Source organism: Mirounga leonina, unplaced genomic scaffold (assembly GCF_011800145.1).
Source record: "Mirounga leonina isolate KUSES-001 unplaced genomic scaffold, KU_Mleo_1.0 Mir_171, whole genome shotgun sequence".
Lineage (NCBI taxonomy): Eukaryota > Metazoa > Chordata > Mammalia > Carnivora > Phocidae > Mirounga > Mirounga leonina.
Genome location: NW_023270436.1, coordinates 21,895,948 through 21,915,652, shown reverse-complemented (window position 1 = coordinate 21,915,652; position 19,705 = coordinate 21,895,948). Strand labels below are relative to the sequence as shown.

The 19,705-nt window shown below is 43.6% G+C and overlaps 1 protein-coding gene across 3 annotated transcripts in view; it reads right to left on the bottom strand.

Annotated features, from left to right (window-relative positions):
• KREMEN1 (kringle containing transmembrane protein 1) overlaps positions 1-19,705 on the bottom strand; it is a 67,661-nt gene that overhangs the window by 36,887 nt on the left and 11,069 nt on the right. For 2 of the 3 annotated variants that reach the window (XM_035017284.1, XM_035017285.1), the window contains exons 2-3: positions 11,147-11,309; positions 6,660-6,751 (exon numbers count right to left, since the gene is read on the bottom strand). In XM_035017284.1, the coding sequence (XP_034873175.1) occupies positions 6,660-6,751; positions 11,147-11,309 (255 nt within the window). Of the gene's footprint in view, positions 1-6,659; positions 6,752-11,146; positions 11,310-12,198; positions 12,346-19,705 lie in introns of those variants that run through there. The other variant, XM_035017286.1, reaches the window with a different exon arrangement.

The following is a 19,705-nucleotide window of genomic DNA, read 5'->3' as shown; positions in this document are numbered from 1 at the left end:
CACACCAAGGGTTCAAGTCCGGGGAGCCCCTTCCCAGCTGAGAACAGCTGGGCTGGGAACACCCGCGGGGATGGCCCAACATCCTACAGAGCTGTTCTGCTGTGCAGCGAATGCTTCCTGGATACCATCGCAGCCTGCTGTCCTCCTGGGGCTCGGGATTTCCCAAATTCAAAGAAGACAAGAAAATGACTTAGAGCTAACAGCTTGAACTGCAGACCCTCTGTCGCCACTGACTTAATCCTTTGGTTTCCACAATGTCAATAAAGCACTCTTAATAATTCGGCATAGTATCGGAATTTCAAACTCTAATTCCCAAACAATCCACCAAGAAAATTCTCAAGAATGACCTCAGCAGTAGCCTGGATCCATCCCAGGGCCCCCGTTTTAAAGGAAATAAAGGAAATGGAGCTGTTCTCAAGAACTGGAGGGAGAGGGCACCGGTCTTGCCATGAAGAGCCCTAGATTCAAATCTGATTTGGCTCAGGGTGTAATCCTCATTGGATCACCTCACTACTCGAGCCTCATTGTCTCATCTAAACAATGGTGGGTGGGGAGTAGACACACCACCTGCTTCACAGCACTGCTGGAAAGGTTAAATGAGGTCACGTGAATGAATATAAGTGTTTTATACATGTCAGTACTCAATGATAGTTGAAATAAAAGCTAAAATATACTAAACATCAGGGCTGACATTAAAGTGCAGAAAGTGTTAACAGAGACAAAACATTTTCTGTAATTGAGAGACCGCCAAAGTGCCCTTGGCTTTTTACTCAAGCTCTGAACACAGCTTTAAAAACTCTTATTAGGGGTCACGATTGGAACCATATTTGTAAGGAACAACAAATCTGTTTTAACAAGGCCAGGGTGTCATTCAATTAAAAGGAACGTGAGCCAGTGAAGGCACCAAAAGCCCCATTCTGCAGGGGTGCCACGGCTGACATCCCCTTAGGACTCCTCTGTGTGAATCATGCAATCTCTGGAGAACTTCTCATGGGTTGAGAGGGAGAAACTTCACCCTAAATCCCTAACACGGAAGCCTGAGAAGCTATGAAGAAACATCTTCTGACACTCCACACTCTGCAGGCTCATCACCATCTGCCCAGGTCAAGTCCAAGCTCCATACCCAGACCACAAGACTGTTTCCCATTATCTGGTCCCACCTAATTCTTCTCAGACCTCACCTCTTGCCCTTTCTTCTTAAATTTCTATCTCGGCAACACTGATTTTGCCTGAGAATTCACGTGTGTGTGTGTGTGTGTGTGCGCGCGCGCGCGTGTGCACACTGTTCCTCCTACCCCCACTGCCTTCCCTACTCTACCCAACTCTAACATCTAGAACCTGGCTACCTCAAGTGTGGTCGTACAACTCCACGTCCCAGGGACTGGCTAGAACTGCAGAGTTTCTAGCCTGCCCCAGAACTACTGAATCAGAATCTGCATTTTATTAAGATTCCTGTGATTATACCACTACTACATTTTCATAAGGAAACTTAAAGTTGGAGAAGCCCTGTTGCCAAGATCCCACCTCTTCCAGGAGCCCTCCTTGATAACCAGTAGCCCTGGCCTCCCACCATGCCAGGGCAGATGCCCCTCCTTCAGTGCTCCTAAACTTTTGCTCATCTCATTTATTACAGAGTATCTTGCATATGCTTATCATCTATGTGTCTGTCTTTGGCTCTAGTCTAGGGGCTCCCCAAGGCTGCAGACCACACCATCCTTGTGTCCCCTGTGCTGTACATGGTATGGTATATGATTGGAGCTTAAAAAATGTCATTTGTTCAGATCTGTACCTCTGAAACAAATAATGCAATATATGTTAAGAAAAAAAAAAGAAGAAGAAGAAGAAGAAGGTAGCAGGAGGGGAAGAATGAAGCGGGGGAAATCGGAGGGGTAGACGAACCATGAGAGACGATGGACTCTGAAAAACAAACTGAGGGTTCTGGGGGGGAGGGGGGTGGGAGGATGGGTTGGACTGGTGGTGGGTATTGAGGAGGGCACGTTCTGCATGGAGCACTGGGTGTTATGCACAAACAATGAATCATGGAACACTACATCTAAAACTAATGATGTAATGTATGGGGATTGACATAAGAATTAAAAAAAATGTCATTTGTCACAGCCAGTAATAAACTCCTTGTGATTTTCAACTTTAAATAACTTTTATAATTAGCTTTAACTTTAATAATTAATTTAAATAAGTTTTAATAACTTTAATTTAGACGTTAGTTTAATAACTAAAACTTTAATCACCAACTTTATTTATTTTTTTAGAGAGGGAGGGGAAGAGGGGCAGAGAGAGAGGGAGCGAGAGAATCCCAAGCAGGCTCCACACCCAGCACATAGCCTGACACGAGGCTCAATATCATGCCCCTGAGATCATGACCTGAGCCAAAATCAAGAGTCGGACACTTAAGTGACTGAACCACCCAGGTGCCCCTAATCACTAACTGTAATAACTAACTCAGATACCTGGGAGCTATGTGTAAATTATCTCAATTTAGGTTAATCAGGTTAATCATGTTATACATCTGAACCCAGATACTTCGAATGTTGTATTTACATATTTATTTTGAAATATTTAAAATATTATACAATTTTAAGATATCATAGAATTTATTTTTTATAATGGAAACTTTCAAATGTATACAAAAGCAGGAAGGAATAATGAGCCCGTTGTCATGCAGTAACAACAAATACCCACTTTTTTTTTTTTTTAAACCATTCTAGTTTCATCTATTTCCCTCATCTGACCCATTCACTCTTTGGAAGACTAGGTCATTTTAAAATAAATCCCAGACATATTATCATTTCAACCACGAATATTTCAGTATGTAAGTATAATTTCAAATGACTTAAAAAATTATTTGTATATATATCTCCACTGTGCCATTATTGTACCTAATAAAATTAACAGTGATTGCTTAATATAATCTAATAGTCTGTGTTCAAACTTCCCTATTTCAAAGATGAATTTGTATAGTTGAGTTTGTAGAAATCAGGTGAATGTTTTATAGCAAACAAAAAATAGCTCTCAGCAACGAGAAAGTAAATTTCTCATGCCCGTGGTTTCAGGCCCACATCGGCTATGTGAAGGAAATTATATTTGCCTTTAAATGCCATTTGCAGGTTCCCCTCCACCTCACAACTAGATTACTTAAGTTTTACAAAACTGCACCAAACTTTTATAAAGAATCTAGGTAAAACAGAACAAATCAAAAGCCATGCTGGGATGCCTGGGTGGCTCAGTCGGTTAAGAGGCTGCCTTCGGCCCAGGTCATGATCCCAGGGTCCTGGGATCGAGTCCCACATCAGGCTCCTTGCTCAGCAGGAAACCTGCTTCTCCCTCTCTCCCTCTGCTTGTGCTCTCTCTGTCAAATAAATAAAATCTTTAAAAAAAAAAAGCCATGCTAAGGTCCATTCAAGCACATCCTTTGAAAGCAATGAAATAAATGGGAATTAGAATGGAGAGGATGATTATTTAACAAGAAAGAGATATGCAAAGAACAGCTATTAAGCCAAATAGTTTCCCCCTCAATAGGCAAACCAACAGGACTCAGAGTTGTAGAGGATGGGATCTAGAGGGATGATAACCTTGATGACTTTGAAATTTGCTTTTAATGATCTGTATTTCTCCTGTCCACAATAGGAACTTGGGGTTTCTGAGAAACATACTGGCCCATGTGGTTTGAAGACCAAATCCAATTACCTCAGAGTTATTCTCTTTTTAACGGTAAAGTTCTGATCCATGCTCCACAGGTCAAGAGCACAGTTCAAGTTTCTCTTTGCCCCCTGTTTGAATCATACTTCATTGTTGCCTCCCTGCTTGTCTTAGCTCTGTCCAAAACATGCCGATGGGCAGAGATTCCGGTCTCCACACAATGGCCCGCCATTCAACCACATTCTGCTTTGTCCCTAAACATCAACTCCCCCGGTTCCTGCTGGGTCTGTTATATTCAGATATGAACTTTCCAGGAATCTGATCATGTCACAGGCCTTTTCCTGTATGACAAGTTCAATGCTAATTATGAATAGTGGGCTTCACACAGAGGGTTAGTATTATTCATGAAAATTATGACTCCACATCCAGAAATACGACAAAATTGGCCTAAAATAGGCTGGCTGTATCTCCATCAAGTCCACTAGGCAATTACCAAGGCCTCTTGCTTCAAACAGTATAGGAGTTTTTCTCGACTACATTAATCAGACACACTAGGAGCACAATGTTCTGCCAGACTCTCAAGGTCTGAGGCTCAGCTAGATGGGGAGCCCTGCCCTGGTGCCCACAGGGTGAGCAGAAGGGTTTTCCAAAGAACCAAAGCCAGACTCTGTTCCTTCCCCTACACCCCCCAAACCAGGTACTCCCCAGTTCTCATTCCCAACCTCTGTATGTCTCCCTGCCCAGACCATTTCAATGCCAACTTCAGAAGCTTTGAGAAGCCTACTAAGGGGCCATAAGAAAAGGAAATGATATTTAATTTTCCTTTTTTGGAACAGTGAGGCACATCCTGCAAATATTAGGAATTAGAGGAGTACTAGATGGGTTGTACCATTTTCCAGTAATTCTCTCTTCTGGAACTTAGTTTCAGTGACCACATGAGTTGGCTCCCATTGGCCCAAATTATATTTTATGAATGCAAGTTGAGGATTATCTTTCCAAATAAAAGCGGCCAGATTGAAATCCCCTCTTTGCCATTCCTGAGAGAATGACATAGGCTAGTACTAAAAGACGATCTTTGTGTAGAACAAATGGACCGAGCAAAATCTGCTTTCCTCTCCCCCTGCCCCCTTTCTTCTTTACATAACTAGAGCCAAATGAGATGTTTTTCATTTTAAAAATTTGATTAAGCAGACTGAGCAAAAGCCCATTCTGCTGGTCTTTACTGTTTTCTCAATTTTGGGACTAAATCAAGGAATACTCGGGTTGGAAGGGGAGTGAAGCCAGGGCCTCACTACCAGGCCATGGTCTCATTTGGAAGTTTAACTTTCGGAACGTGAGCGGTGGGGCCTGCAGCACCCCTTCCCCATGAGGCAGCAGAATTCAGACTGCTGTGGCAGGCGTGAGTGAGAGGTCCCAGGTCCCCCACAAACCTCCATATCACACTACATACAGAGCCTCTAGGGCTGAGGAGAGAGGAAGGTGGCAGGGCAAGGAGTGAGGGGAAATAATATGGTAAAAAACAATCCAGACAGAATTATTATGAATGAGCTGTCCTTTTCCTCAGCCTAGTAACTGAGAAAAAACCTGCTCCCTTGGCATATTTAAAAAGATATTACAGGGCGCCTGGGTGGCTGTTGGTTAAGTGTCCAATTCTTGATTTTGGCTCAGGTCATGATCTCAGGGTGGTTAGATCGAGCCTGCTTAAGTTTCTCTACCACTGCCTCTCCCACTCCTCTCTCTCAAAAAAGAAAGAAAAAGGGGCGCCTGGGCGGATCAGTCATTCAGCATCTGCCTTCAGCTCAGGTCATGATCCCAGGGTCCTGGGATCGAGCCCCACATCGGGCTCCTTGCTCCGTGGGAAGCCTGCTTCTCCCTCTCCCACTTCCCATGCTTGTGTTCCCGCTCTCGCTATCTCTCTGTCAAAAAAGAAATAAAATCTTTAAAAAAAAAAAAAAGAAAGAAAGAAAGATCCTACGAACACTACATTAGTAAACCCCTTCCAGTACCATTCCAGTTTTGGTTTCTGTACTTTAAACCTTCCTACACTATTTTCTACCTTGTTTTCAAGTGTCTTCCTAAGAGTCCCTGCCACATTGCATATTCCCTGAGGGTCAGGGTACACTTCTGCCTTTGTACCTTGCACCTAATAAACACTGAATATAGAAATGAATGAAGGAAACAGCTAGAAAACAGGCCTTGGAGTAAAAAGCTGAAGAAACTGGGCTTTTCAGTAGTAGAGAGGGATGAGGTACGAGTTATCACACAAAACAAGAGAACATCTTTATGCTGATATGAGGAAAAGGACTATCACATTGGCTTTGGAGGGGATCAATTAGATTTTTCCTGAATACCATTTTTCAGGGGAGATAGCGCATCAAATGCAAATAATAAGTAATGTCATAGTTTAGTTTTACTGTCTACAAAGGGATTCATCATTCACTCTAGACAATTCTCTCCCAAAAGCGTGAGGTAGTATTTTTTTTTAAGATTTTATTTATTTATTTGACAGAGAGAGAGAGAGAGCACAAGCAGGGGCAGCAGCAGGTAGAGGGAGAGGGAGAAGCAGGCTCACCGAGCAGGGAAGCCCAATACGGGGCTTGATCACAGAACCCTGGGATCATGACCTGAGCCGAAGGCAGACGCTTAACGACTGAGCCACACAGGCGCCCCATGAGTGAGGTAGTTTTGTTTCCCTGGCCTGCTACTGAGCTCTTGCCATCTCTCTATCCATGAATGAATCAGCATGAGGAAATTAAGTAGAAGTAGAAATTCTGGGTGGGCTTATCCATCAAGGGAATGCAGGTCCTGAGGGAACCAGGCCCCCTATTTCTAAAAAGCCTCAACAAGAGAAGGGAAAATCCTCAGCCCAGGATTGCTTCTCCTTTCACCTGCTTCATGAAATCCACCTGCCTGAACAACCTGCCTTCCGGCAGTGGCCTTCCACTCTGTACCCTCGGTGCTCAGTGTCCTGAGACCTTTCAGGTGGCGCATTAGAGCCTTACTCTGACAAGCAGGAATCTCGCAGTACTTCCAGTAGACACCGTCCTCATGCTCCGCCACGTAGCACCAGGGGCTCACATCTCCATCTGGATTTCTGTCGGGGAAAGGACACACAAGTACCATTTCTGTCATGTTAAGTCAACTGGTTCATTGCTTTTCAGGTTTACCAAAAAGCATCAGCTTCTGTGTTATTTCTAATAATTGGTATGTATCTCAGTGCTGCCTCTTATGAAAAGAAAAATGAGGGGCGCCTGGCTGGCTCAGTCTGAAGAGCATGTGGCTCTGGACCTCAGTGTCCTAAGTTTAAGCCCTACGTCGGGTGTAGAGATTACTTAAAAAAAAAAAAAAAAAGGAGAAAAAAAATGGTAACACTACAAGAACAAACTCATGCACTCTGACATACACTTCAGAGTTTGGGGGCGGGGGCTCTGTGTGGTGAACAAAGCTGATATAATTTCACAAAGATTCATGACAGTCTAACCAGGACAATTAACCACAGAACAAATCATGCCAAGCAGCACTAGCACTTAAGTGTTGTCACACCCATGGCTGAGAGCACAGGTGCTCGCAATACTGTGGATAAGAATGTGAACGGGCCCAGGGGCGCCTGGGTGGCTCAGTCGGTCAAGCGTCTGACTTTGGCTCAGGTCATGATCCCCTGACCTCAGGGCATCGGAGCCTCAGCTGGCTCTGTGCTCAGTGGGGAGTCTGCTTCTCCCTCTCTCTCTCCCCCTCCCCCTGCCTGTGCTCTCTCTCTCTCTCTCTCTCTCATATAAATTAAAAAAAAAAAAAAATCTTTACATAAAAAAAAAGAATGCGAATGGATACACATGGTCAGGATGGCAATTTGGCAATTAGAGCCAAAGGCCCAAAACATATGCAAAACCCCTTTACCAGGCAATTTCTCCTTTAGTACTTTATTTTAAGCCAATCTCCGCTTACAAAGATGTTCACCACAGCATTTTTATAATACAAAAAAGTTATAAACAACACTTAAGGATTGGTTAAGTAAATATGTTATATCCATATAAGGGAATGATAAGCGGCTAGTAAAAATGCGGTGTAGAGACACATTAATTAATATAAAAAGATACCCACATGTCTTGTTAGGTTTTTTTTTTTTTTTAAAGGTAGTTCAAAAACACGATGGGTGACACAATCCTATCATTTGAAAAGATGTATTCAGGCGAGGATACACATCAAACCCTTGAAAGTATCTCTGGAGAATGGGACTATCAGTAATTTATTTTTTCTTTTCTGCTTCTCTTTATTTTCCTACTTCTTCTACAATGAACACTGATTGTGTAATTTTTAAACAATAAAATAAAATTCACATAATACAGACTCCACTGACAAGCTTTCACCAGCATCAGGCTAGTTGGCACATGCTTGACAGAAATGGGTCCTATTCCTCCCTCAAAATACTAACTTCTCAGGGGCGCCTGGGTGGCTCAGTTGGTTAAGCGACTGCCTTCGGCTCAGGTCATGATCCTGGAGTCCCAGGATCGAGTCCCGCATCGGGCTCCCTGCTCGGCGGGGAGCCCGCTTCTCCCTCTGACCCTCCCCCATCTCGTGCTCTCTCTCTCTGTCTCATTCTCTCTCTCAAATAAATAAATAAAATCTTTAAAAAAAAAAAAATACTAACTTCTCAGGAAATTCTGAAGAAAGCTAAGCCAAAGAGTTTCAGTCAGAACATGCAATCCTGTGATCCTGGTACCAACTTCTGATGCGGCAGTAATATTTTTTAAAGGTTTACTTCACATTTCTAAAATGCCCTCGAAGGTCTTTTCAAGTCAAGGGGCCGTCCTGCTGAAACAGACCCCAAAATGGCCAGGGCTACCACACACACAGAAAGCCTTGCCTCCGAGCTCCCTTTCTTTCGACTCAAGACACTGGAAACCTGACACTCCAGTTGGGCCGGAAATGGGCATAAAGACCCTGCAGCGGGAGCTTTGGACCCACCCCTATGGGGCACGAGAGGGATAAGCCTATTGTGTGGCCCAGAAGATAAGCCCCCTGAAGCACAAAGGGTCCTTTCATTTTTCTGTGCCCAAAGGCAGGTGCCAGCGCCAACTCTGTTCTTCCCTGTCCCTCTGCCTTCCCCTCCCATCCAGATCCCTCGAGCCTGGAGGAGTGCATTCCCGTCACTCGCCATCTCCCAGACATCTCCACTGCGATGGGTCTGGCACCCGAGCACAAGACAAACACGGTATCGGGTGTCAGCTGAGAAATCAAAGCAGGAGAACTTGTACAAAGCCCTTCTTTAAACAGCATTTCACTGTCATCTTCCTCCCTCTATTCAGCGTCCAGCTTTGATGTAGTATTTGGTAAAGACGTTAGGAAACAACTGTTTATTATCAGTGTCAAAACCATTCTGAAAGGCATGAGAATAGCTTAATAAAGAAGAAGCAAATGCATCTTGGATTTCGCAGCAGTGCTTAAAAAAAAAAAAAGCCTGGACTCGCTGATGTGATAATAATCAACATTTCGGCCTCCCTTTTTTCTGAAGCAGAAACTGGTAGTTCAGGTCTGGTACATTCCATCAAGTCAAAGGAGAGGCTGCTGCTGGCCAGGGCTGAGGAGGAAGGTGCCCCCCCCCCCCCCCGCCACCGCCCCCAGCTCTCCCAGTGGAGAACCACCTGCATTTCTGGGAGCCTGGGTAGGGCTGGGTGCTAATCAATGAGAAAAGACTTTTTCATATAAATTAAAACTCTCTGGAAATTTAAAATTCACCTTAAAGTCAGACTTAAACCTAGGAGTTCTTCTGAGAAGTCGTGCTTGATAGAAAGCAACAGAATAATAGCACAAACTAGTAGCCCACACTCAAGAGACACTTTGGAATGAGAATATAAGTAACTATTGTAAAAACAAACAAAAAAACCTTCCAAACACTGGTTCTCTTCCTAAATATTCTTCCCAACCCAACCCAACTCTTTCTATGAGTAGCAAAAGGGAAGGAAATAAACCAGAAATGGAGTGGGGTTAATTTCCTTAATTATGCAAAAAAGGTTTTAAAATGAGTATGTGTAACTCTGAAAATAAAATGTAAAAGAATGACTTAACGAGCATGTGTAACTTTAACAATAAAATGCAAGAGACAGCAAAATGTGAAGTAACACAAATTGTTACCTCTGGGAAATGGGGCTTGCTGAGGATTTTAGGGGAAAAGATGTCAAAAGATGACCTTATTTAAGCAATATTTATCTGTAGTTTTTGAGAATTTTTTTTGGAAAAGCTTTTAACATTTTTATAATAACAACTAAAAAATAATCCAACAGCCACTGTGGGGGAATGGCCAGTTGGAACAAATTAGAACAGAGGTGATGGAAAGAGCTGTTGATTATTATCACATCAATGACAGGCATCCACAAGGGTCCTGGAGTGTTAGTAAAGGTACACAGGGAGAGCAGAAGGTGAACAGCGTGGCCCATGCAATGCAGGTATGAATATGTTGGCTCAGCAGGGTCGAGAGTGCCACAGCTGAGATTCCAACATACTGGTAGAACCAGGGACATAGCATGTGACTCAAAGTGTAGCTCAGTCAACACTTCTCCCTGTCCTGATGGCTCAAGAGGCTGCCTTTGCATCTGTCCTAATAATAACTAAATTCGACACAGTGCTGATCCATGAGTCACATTATCAGGATCTTGAGAAGAAATAGCTTAAATGTAGCTATAACCAAAAGTGCTTAGAATCTTTCTTTGCTCTTGTCCCTATAGACCAGTGATTCTTAACTTCTTTTGGATCACCTATAACTTTGAGAATCTGATCAAAGCCATGGATCATCTCTGTGGAAAATCTCTCTCTCTCTCTCTCATATAAATTAAAAAAAAAAATCTTTACATAAAAAAAAAGAATGCGAATGGATACACATGGTCAGGATGGCAATTTGGCAATTAGAGCCAAAGGACCTGAAACACCTTGGATCTCAGGTGAAGAGCCCCTGTCAGGGTCAGACAGGAGGTTAAGACCAAAGAAACACCTTATTCTATGGAGAGGAAGGACACAGCACAAATCTGATGGTTACAGCTGCTCTCAGAGCAAGGCTATCCTGGGCTGGCGGGAGGTGGGATAATGTAGGACAGCTTCCTTTGCTCAGAAGCAGAGGGCGGTTTGGGCCACAGATGGTGCTCTGCTTGACCACCACATTCACAAGAGCTTAAAAAGCTTTGCTATCTATCTAGTGTCCACTGGTGGCAGGGCCAACTAAGAAAGCCCTTCCCAAGAAACATGTAAGTGATCAGACAGGAAAGCAGAGCTCTGAAAACTTGTACCAAAGCAACCGGAGTTGAAAAGAGTGGAAGATTGTGTATGTGTATGTGTGTGGCAAGGTGTGGGAGGAAGATTTTTAAAATAGTAACAAGAAAGGCCTTCTGAGTTGGCTAAAAGAAGACAAAGAAGCTTCCTGTAGTTGTGAGCAAGGCTGGAAGGGACTGGAAAAGAAGGCCAAAGATTTTTTTTTCTAAAACACTGTGTGGCCCCATCTTACCTGCAATAGTTATGCTCGCCTAGGCCCCCCTCCCCGTTGGGGTATTTCAGAGTGTTGTATGGATGCTGGAAAGTCTCGTTCCAGAACAGGCATGGCTTCCCTCCTTGTAGTGCTGTCCAGTTCTGCGTTCCCCTATAATCTGCACCATTGGCTGTGAAACATTCTAGGAGAAAGAAAAGACAGAGCAAGCTGATTTTCTGGCAACATCCACAGTCTCCTCCCTCTCTGGTTGATGTTTTGTTTGTTTCGTTTGGACCCAGCTGGAAATGGAGAGTGTCTTGCTAGATCCTGGACGCCAAGAAGTTAACATTGCTAGGGCTGAGTCAATCTGAAACGCAGTCCCCTTCAAATGCTAGGCTAGTCTTGGCACTAGCTTGTCTACAGGCACTTTCCAGACATTTTCCCCCTAAAGTGTATAGATCTCAACTCGGATATAAACAGGGAGCCAAAATGTACTGAAGCCCACGAAGGGAACCAGGAAACCCCCAAATCTGGGAATAGTTGGTAACAACCATCACAAGGAATTCTGGGTGCTCGGAGGGGGTCCCTGGTCTCGCCAGTGTCTCTGTGTGGTAACTAGAAGCAGGTCACCAGCTGTAAGTGAGCTCTCCCCTACAGTCTGAAAGGCTGCACTGACACTTGGATTTAATAAGACCATCGGATACAGCAACGCTTTGGAATCCCAATCACACAAGTCTGGGAATGACTCACATTCCCTGGTAATGAAGAACAGTCCTCCCCATGCCGTTTGAGATAGAGATGCAATGGAACAGACAGTCAAGAGGAGGGAGCAGGGGCCAAGTTGGCATTTTCTCTCACCTCTTTCCGAAATTCCTCCCTACAAGACACACTGAACATCGTCTCAGGTCCGTTTAATAAAATGACAAAATCCTTGCAGGTGCAACAATGTGCTTCTAAAATCTGCTTCTCAGACTCTGGGGGGATGGGAAATGAGGCTGATAGGATTTCCCCCCACATATTGCATGCATTAAATTCACAGAGGTTCATGAGAAAGGCACAGTACAAAGAGTAATTTTTAAAAATTAGCTTACTTGAAACTGACAGAAATACTTCAAACACTTCTTGAAGATGTATCACTAGGAACCTGACGATCTGGGGGAGTAACACTGACATTCTCAGCTTGCTTGCTTTCCTTCCCCTGGCATGCACTGACCTCTAACTTCCGGTATGAAGGACTCTTAGCACTGTCTCCTGTTGCAGGGCATGTGCCTGCTCCAGCCTAAGCATGTGAACAACATGAATGCATCTACATTCTAGGAGCTACTTCTTTTAATATTTAAAATCTATCCACAGACCATCTCTCTTCCTGTACTCCCTTCCTCCCACTATCTGGGCCTTTTTTTAATCTGGAATAGCACGGTTCATGGTTTTATGGACAGCCAAAATAACCTGGAATTCCAGGCTGTACAGAACATCATAGCAATTTATCATGTTTGGTGTGACATTCATGTTTACAGTCAGTGCAACGACCAAACACTCTGCCTAGAGTGTGCATAAATACAAAAGGTCAAAGGTAATTCAAGGAGGCAGCTCAGTGTAGCATAAAATACACTGAACCGAGAAGCTAAGCTTTGGTTTCTTTTTTTTTTTTTCTTAAGATTTTATTTATTTATTTGACAGAGAGAGACAGCGAGAGAGGGAACACAAACAGGGGGAGCAGGAGAGGGAGAAGCAGGCTTCCTGCCGAGCAGGGAGCCCGATGTGGGGCTCAGTCCCAGGACCCTGGGATCATGACCTGAGCCAAAGGCAGACGCTTAACTGACTGAGCCACCCAGGTGCCCCTAAGCTTTGGTTTCTTGTGCTGGACCTACCGCTGGCTGTGCGACTGTGCAACCTTGGACGAATCACTCATCCACGGCACCACTAACGCTTACATGGTGTTTCACCATGTGCCAAGCTCTGCTCTAAATGCTTTACAAATATCAACTCCCCACCAACCTGGTGGGGAGGTCCCTCAATATCCCATTTTACAGATGGGGCAACTGGGGCACTCAACCACCCTCTCCAGTGCCTCTAATAGGACCTCTTCAGGTCATCCTTGCTTTCCCTGTCCTCTCCCTCACCACACTTTCCACTCATCAGCAAGTCCTGTTGACTTTCTTAAAATATATACCCTGAAACTGCCCTCTCCTCTTCATCTTGGGTGCCACTTTAGTCCCGTTCACCATCAGAGGACAGTATAGCCTCGTTCAGGACTCACAGCCTCCATTTCTGCGCTCAAAGTTCCCAGGAAAATGTGAGCGCTGGGAACAAAACCCACACCCTTCATCCTTGCCTGCTAAGCCCCAGGCCTTCCCTCTCACCGCACCCTGAGCTCTTCTCCTAGTCACTTGCCATGCTCCTGCCACACTGGTCTGCTTCTAATTCCATAAACACACCATGCTATTTCCTGCCCAAAATGTTCTTCCCCTAATATCTCCCAGTGCAGACTACATGTTACCACCTCAGAAAACCTATCCTTACCATCTCCACTCCTAGTTTTCTGCCTTTTGCCTGTTTGCTTCATAGCATTTATTATCACTAGAAATATATATGATCTGCTAGACAGGAAGAGAGAGAGTGTGTGTGTGTGTGTGTGTGTGTGTACCAAACCCTATCCTGACTCCAGGGATAGAGTGGGACCTGGAAACCTGTATTTCTAAAAATCTGCCTAGGTTAAGTAATTTGGCTTGGGAACCACTAGACTAGATGATTCTAAGAGCATCAAGCCAATCTTCTGCCAATTGCTAGAATTTTAATTGCTATGTGCTGATACATCTTTTTCTCCTACCACAAGTGGTTGAGGACTGGCCCAGGAGCCAGAAATGCCGGCCAACCAATGGAAGGCCTTAGCCATAGACAGCAATTTGCAGGACAGTGGGGTCAGTGTTCCCAGAGGCTCAGATGACTTGATTTGTAACACAAAAGAATGTGGTGGCCATCCACACCTGTCAGTCCTCGTGAATGGGGATGAGGAGGCATCTGAGAGAGGGAATGGCAAAATGCAGGCCTGTTTGCTTCAGTCTGCTTCTCCTGGACCCAAATCTTATTCTCAGTTGCATTAGGGAAACTGAGGCAGTGTACCACATTTTATGATTATTTTTTTAATGGATTTGCCCAGTGCATATCAATTGTGGAGAAAAACAAGAAAAACAAACTTGAACATTCTGGATCAAAGTGACGTGGGCATCTTGATTTCATCAGAATATCAGGGCAGGTAATGAGGCCCCCTCCTGCCTTTCTGTCTACTGCTATAAAACTGACATAAGCTCTGACTAGATAAACAAGAAATGGCTTAAACCAATAAGAAATAAAATACCACACGGCCAGCTGTAGATTTAGGCATTCAGTGAAAGGGAACGAGCAAAGATGATCGATCTCATGTCTAGCACATCGTTAATTAATCCATTCAACAAATATGTATTCAGTACATACTATGTGTCTGGCACTGTTCACAGCACTGGGGCTACACTGGTGAACCCCGCAGTCACGGAGCTCCTAACAAACCGATCAAATTCTCATCAGGTAGTGAGGAACGCTGTACGGAAAAACGGACTAAGGGGATGGAGACTGAATGGTGGCGGTTCTTTTTTAGGGAGGGTGGGCCAGAAAAGGCCTGGAGAGGAGGAGGCATTTGAGCAGAGATGTGGTCAAAAGGAGGAAACAAAACCATGTAAACCACGTGGGGAGAGCGGTACTGGCAATGGGCACAGCAAATAGAAGACCCGTGTGGGGGGCGCCTGGGTGGCTCAGTTGGTTGGGCGACTGCCTTCGGCTCAGGTCATGATCCTGGGGTCCTGCTTCTCCCTCTCCTTCCCACTTGTGCTCTCTTGCTGTCTCTCTCTCAAATAAATAAATAAAATCTTAAAAAAAAAAAAAAAAAGAAGACGACCCGTGTGGGCCCCAGTGTGCTTGGCAGGTTTGGGAACTAAAAGGCAGCTCCTCTAACCGGGATTAGGGTGAGTGGGTGGGAAGTGAAGAGGAGGGGGAGGAGAGAGGCAAGGCCAGGACATACAAGGTCTAGAGTGTTATATAAATCAGATTTTGGCTTTTGTTCTAAGTGTGAGGGGAAGCCAGTGGAGGGTTCTGAGCAGAGAAATGACATGATCTGACTTATCTTTTAGAAAAACTGTCTAGCTGCTGGGTGGAGGAAGAACTCTGGAGGGGAGGAACTCCTCGGGGAGATTAGTCAGGTGGTTACAGCAGAAAGATGGGCTAGAAAGGGTGCCCTGGGCCAGGCTGGAGGCCAAAAGGTGGTGAGAAGTAACCACATTCTGGATGTGCTTTGAAGGCAGATCCAAAAGTATCTGCTGAGAGCAAGAGGAGTCGAGTATAGTACATGGGCCCGAGCGGAGACACCATTTACTACAGGGGGGAGGACACAAGAGGGACAGAGTACCTTGGGTGGAACCAGGGCTTGGCTGTGGATCGGTTAAGTCTGAGACACCTTTCAGAACACTGGGTGGAGATATACAGGAAGCAGATGGCTTGTTGAGCCTGGAGCTGAGGAAAGAGGCCGAGCGAGGCTGGAGCTAGAAATGTGCAGTAACGGCACAGATGCGTGGGGAGAACAGGAGTACTGCAGGTGGAGAGAGAAGACATCTGGGGCTGAGTCTGGGGGCCCTGCAACACTTCAGGCATAGAAGAGGAGGGCCTGGCACTGATGAGTGAGAAAGTGCGCCCTGGGAGGTGGGAGAAAAGCTACGAAAGAGTGTGCGTCTCAGAAGTCAAGGGAGAAGGTGTCCTGAGCAGGAAGGAAGAATAAACTGTGAACACCGAGGAAACTTCATTTCCTCATTTTCTCTGGCCAGATCCCAATTATCTCACAGAATTCATCTGTTTGACCCTCTCCATCAGAAAGCTCCGAATGTTTTGTTGTGGGGATTGAATGAAAACAGCCCTTACGTTAAACATAAGCCTGACAGAAATTTAGTAATTTCTTCGATGAGGCTGGCATCAAAGCACCCAGAGTACTAATTCCACCCTTCTAAGTTGGTAATTCCTTATCTTTCCCCCCATCACTAAAATCCTCCAAAGTATGGCATATGACTTTTTTTTTTTTTTAAGATTTTATTTATTTATTTGACAGAGAGAGAGACACAGCAAGAGAGGGAACACAAGCGGGGGGAGTGGGAGAGGGAGAAGCAGGCTCCCCGCAGAGCAGGGAGCCCGATGCGGGACTCGATCCCAGGACCCTGGGATCATGACCTGAGCCGAAGGCAGATGCTTAACCATCTGAGCCACCCTGGCGCCCCTATGACATTTATTTTTAAAACTGGAGATGCTAATTTTATTGAAATTCCCTTGCCGATAAGTGGAATCACATCAGGGTAATCAAATCCCTGGTTGAGAATCTTGAGCAAATGGTTTTGTGCCAACCAACATTTTCTGTAGGACCTGCTACCGTAAGAAGGCCTGGAGGTTAATTTCCATGGTAGTAAGATCTGTAGGTAAAGACTCCGCGTTTGGGTGAAAGCTCAATACTCCTTCACTGCTAATAAAAGCTAGCTGGAGCTTTCTCTCATAAGGCTATTATTGTTCGTTATGGTTAGAATTTCGAAGGGTTGGATATAAAGAAAAGACCTGATGCCATATATATTCTAAACTTTCATATTTATACCTTAAAATCCATAGGATCTCACATGTTCACCGGCTGTATGTAAAAGTATTTGAAGATTTCGATAATTTAGAGGCATGAGCTGTAGAAGACCTAGAAATACTTCCAAAAAATATTTTCTACATTACAATTCTCAAAGTCAGTTCACCTCTTGGACAATTGCTTGAAAAATAGGGACCCGCTCCCCAGACAAATACTACACAACATTTACAATTTCAGAAGTGCTCATGGAACCCCTTAAGCCCTTCTATGTAGCCCCAAGATCCATTAAGTCTAAGGACCCCCTAAATAAGTGATATCTACAGAATACACAGACACACACACATACACACAAAGAAATTTATAGGACTGAATATTTAATTTCAAGGGTTATGAAATAGTTTAAATCAAATACTTAAATAGTTAAATACTGTTCTGCACGAAAAGCTTTTAGCAGCAATGTGGTAGAGCATGGAAAGTGTAGTTAGGGGCTGGGCCCAGAGTTGGCCTGTGGTTTACAAGCTACAGGCACTCAGCTAACCTCTTTGAGCCTCAGTTTCCTCACTTGTAAAATGGGGGATTAGGTTAACTACAGTTCAGGGCAACGGGAAGATTTGGAGGATGTGCAAGTAAAATGCCTAGCACACAGCAGGTGCCCAATAAATTATTACTATGTAATTATAATGTTTTTTAAATAGTCAAATTTATTATAAATCTGAGATCATCACGATCATATATTTCATTCTGGTCCATAAAAATAGTTATGTATAAAAGGCAATTATAACATGAACAGATAGGCATATCATCCTGTTTTAATTTTTTTTTTTTTAAGATTTTATTTATTTATTTGTCAGAGAGATAGAGAATGGCAGGCAGAAGCAGACTCCATGCTGAGCAGGGAGCGTGACATGGACTTGATCCCAGGACCCTGGGATCACGACCTAAGCTGAAGGCAGATGCTTAACCAACTGAGCCACCCAGGCGTCCCTACAATTCTGTTTAAAGTTATCAGGCCACCATCAGGATAGAAAATATATATGGTGTAAGCTCTGTGATGAATCCAAGCATTCAGTGAAAAAGGGGTGAGGAAAAAAAAAGGTTTAATGGAGCAAATAGATTTTTCTTAATCAAAATTTCAACTGTGTGATGAAACATCTTTGTTTATATGTTCTAATGAATCATAGAATCAATATCTGTACTTGGGGCATCCGACTCCTGGTTTGGCTCAGGTCATGATCTCAGGGTCATGAGATCGAGCCCCCAGTTGGCTCCAGGGAGTCTGCTGGAGATTCTCTCTCCCTCTACCCCACCCCCTGCTCGCACATGCAAGCACTCTCTCTCAAAGTAAATAAATAAATCTTTAAAAAGAAATGTTTGTATTTATTTTAAGTGAGGAAAATGCCAAGTTAATAGAATCCCAGGCAATTAACTCTGCCAGCTTGTACACGCACAGCATTTTTAAAGTTCACGTTTAAAACTTTTAATGAGATGTTCTCTTAAAATAATTAAAACAACATATATGAGACAGTGGTAGGAAAGCAGCAGTTAATCGAAAAGCCATTCTATTTCTTGACAAGATTTAATAAAGTTGAAGAATATGTTCTCAATGAGGCTCTGTAACTAGGTCATTCCTAATTACACTATTTGTCTGAAACCATACTATTGAGAAACAGAAAAATGTTCTCATACTGAGTCTAGAATATTCCTAGTTTTCTGGTGGAATTACTAGTTGGATCTCTAGCCACGATGTCTGTGACAGTCACTGTTTTTAATCAATCAAAGTTAAGTGTCCTATGTAGGACCACTCAGCATCTCTTGTGATTCTATGTTGGATGAATTCACTTGGTTTTGATCCAGTTTGGAATCAAGTGAATCAGTAAACACTAAATTCAATTATGGCATCTTAAAATAAGACAACAGAAAACATTTTCCAATGGGAATATCTTCTGTTCCTTTAAATATGTCTCTAAAATTTGGTAAGTGGGTAGAATTATAGAAATACAAGGCTTAGGTGGAAAAGGCTCCTTTTTAATATCTAGAGGACAACACAATAGTGTTGTTAAATGTCTGCTCAGCACACCTCCTACTCTGCTGGGTTTCTGGTACAGATTGGTGTCCAGTGGGAACTTGTGGGTACATCTTCAAAGCTCCTGCTCCTGGGAAAAATGCCTTTTGCACACAGACACTCAAAAGCACAACAGGAATGCTTATTTCAGTTATGCGCAACCCTGAAGTAAAGAGTAAAGAGACACATGACTGTGGGAAGGCAGTTCCCAACATGGCTGAGGTAAGAGCAGTGATTCCCACAATCATTTAGACTTAGGTTATCGGATCTAGACTAGAGAGAGGATAATTTGGAGAAGGGGGTCCTCAGTATATATAGTATGTACAAGAAATCACTGGAATAAAGAGGAAAGGACATCAGATGTGGTTTGAGCAAATCACCTGGACACTTGGGGTCTGTTTCTTCACCTGTGAAACAATGGGGTTTGAGACAGATGGTCTCAGTGTCCCCTTACTCTAAACTCAAATTTCAAGATTATATCAAAATGGAACTGAAGTTCAAAAGTCCATGTGATTGGAGAGTACTGATGGCTCAAAATCTCTTCCAAGCTTAAAATTCTCTAATTTTGGGGTGCCTGGCTGGCTCGGTTGGTAGAGCATGTGACTCTGGATCTTGCAGTTGTGAGTTCAAGCCCCACGATGGGTGTAGAAATTACTTAAAAATAAAATCTTATAAATATACAATAAAATTCTCTAATTCTACATGTTTCTCTAATGCAAGTGACAATTCTATGGTAAAAAAAAAAAAACAAAAAACCTCACCTCCGATGTGGGCCCCGAATCCATCAAAGAGGTACTTAAGCACTCTTTTTGCTTAGAAAAGAAACCAAACAAACACATCTTCAACAAATAAATTACAAAGAAAAAAGAAAAAGAGGGGAATCTTATAGGTTAATAGA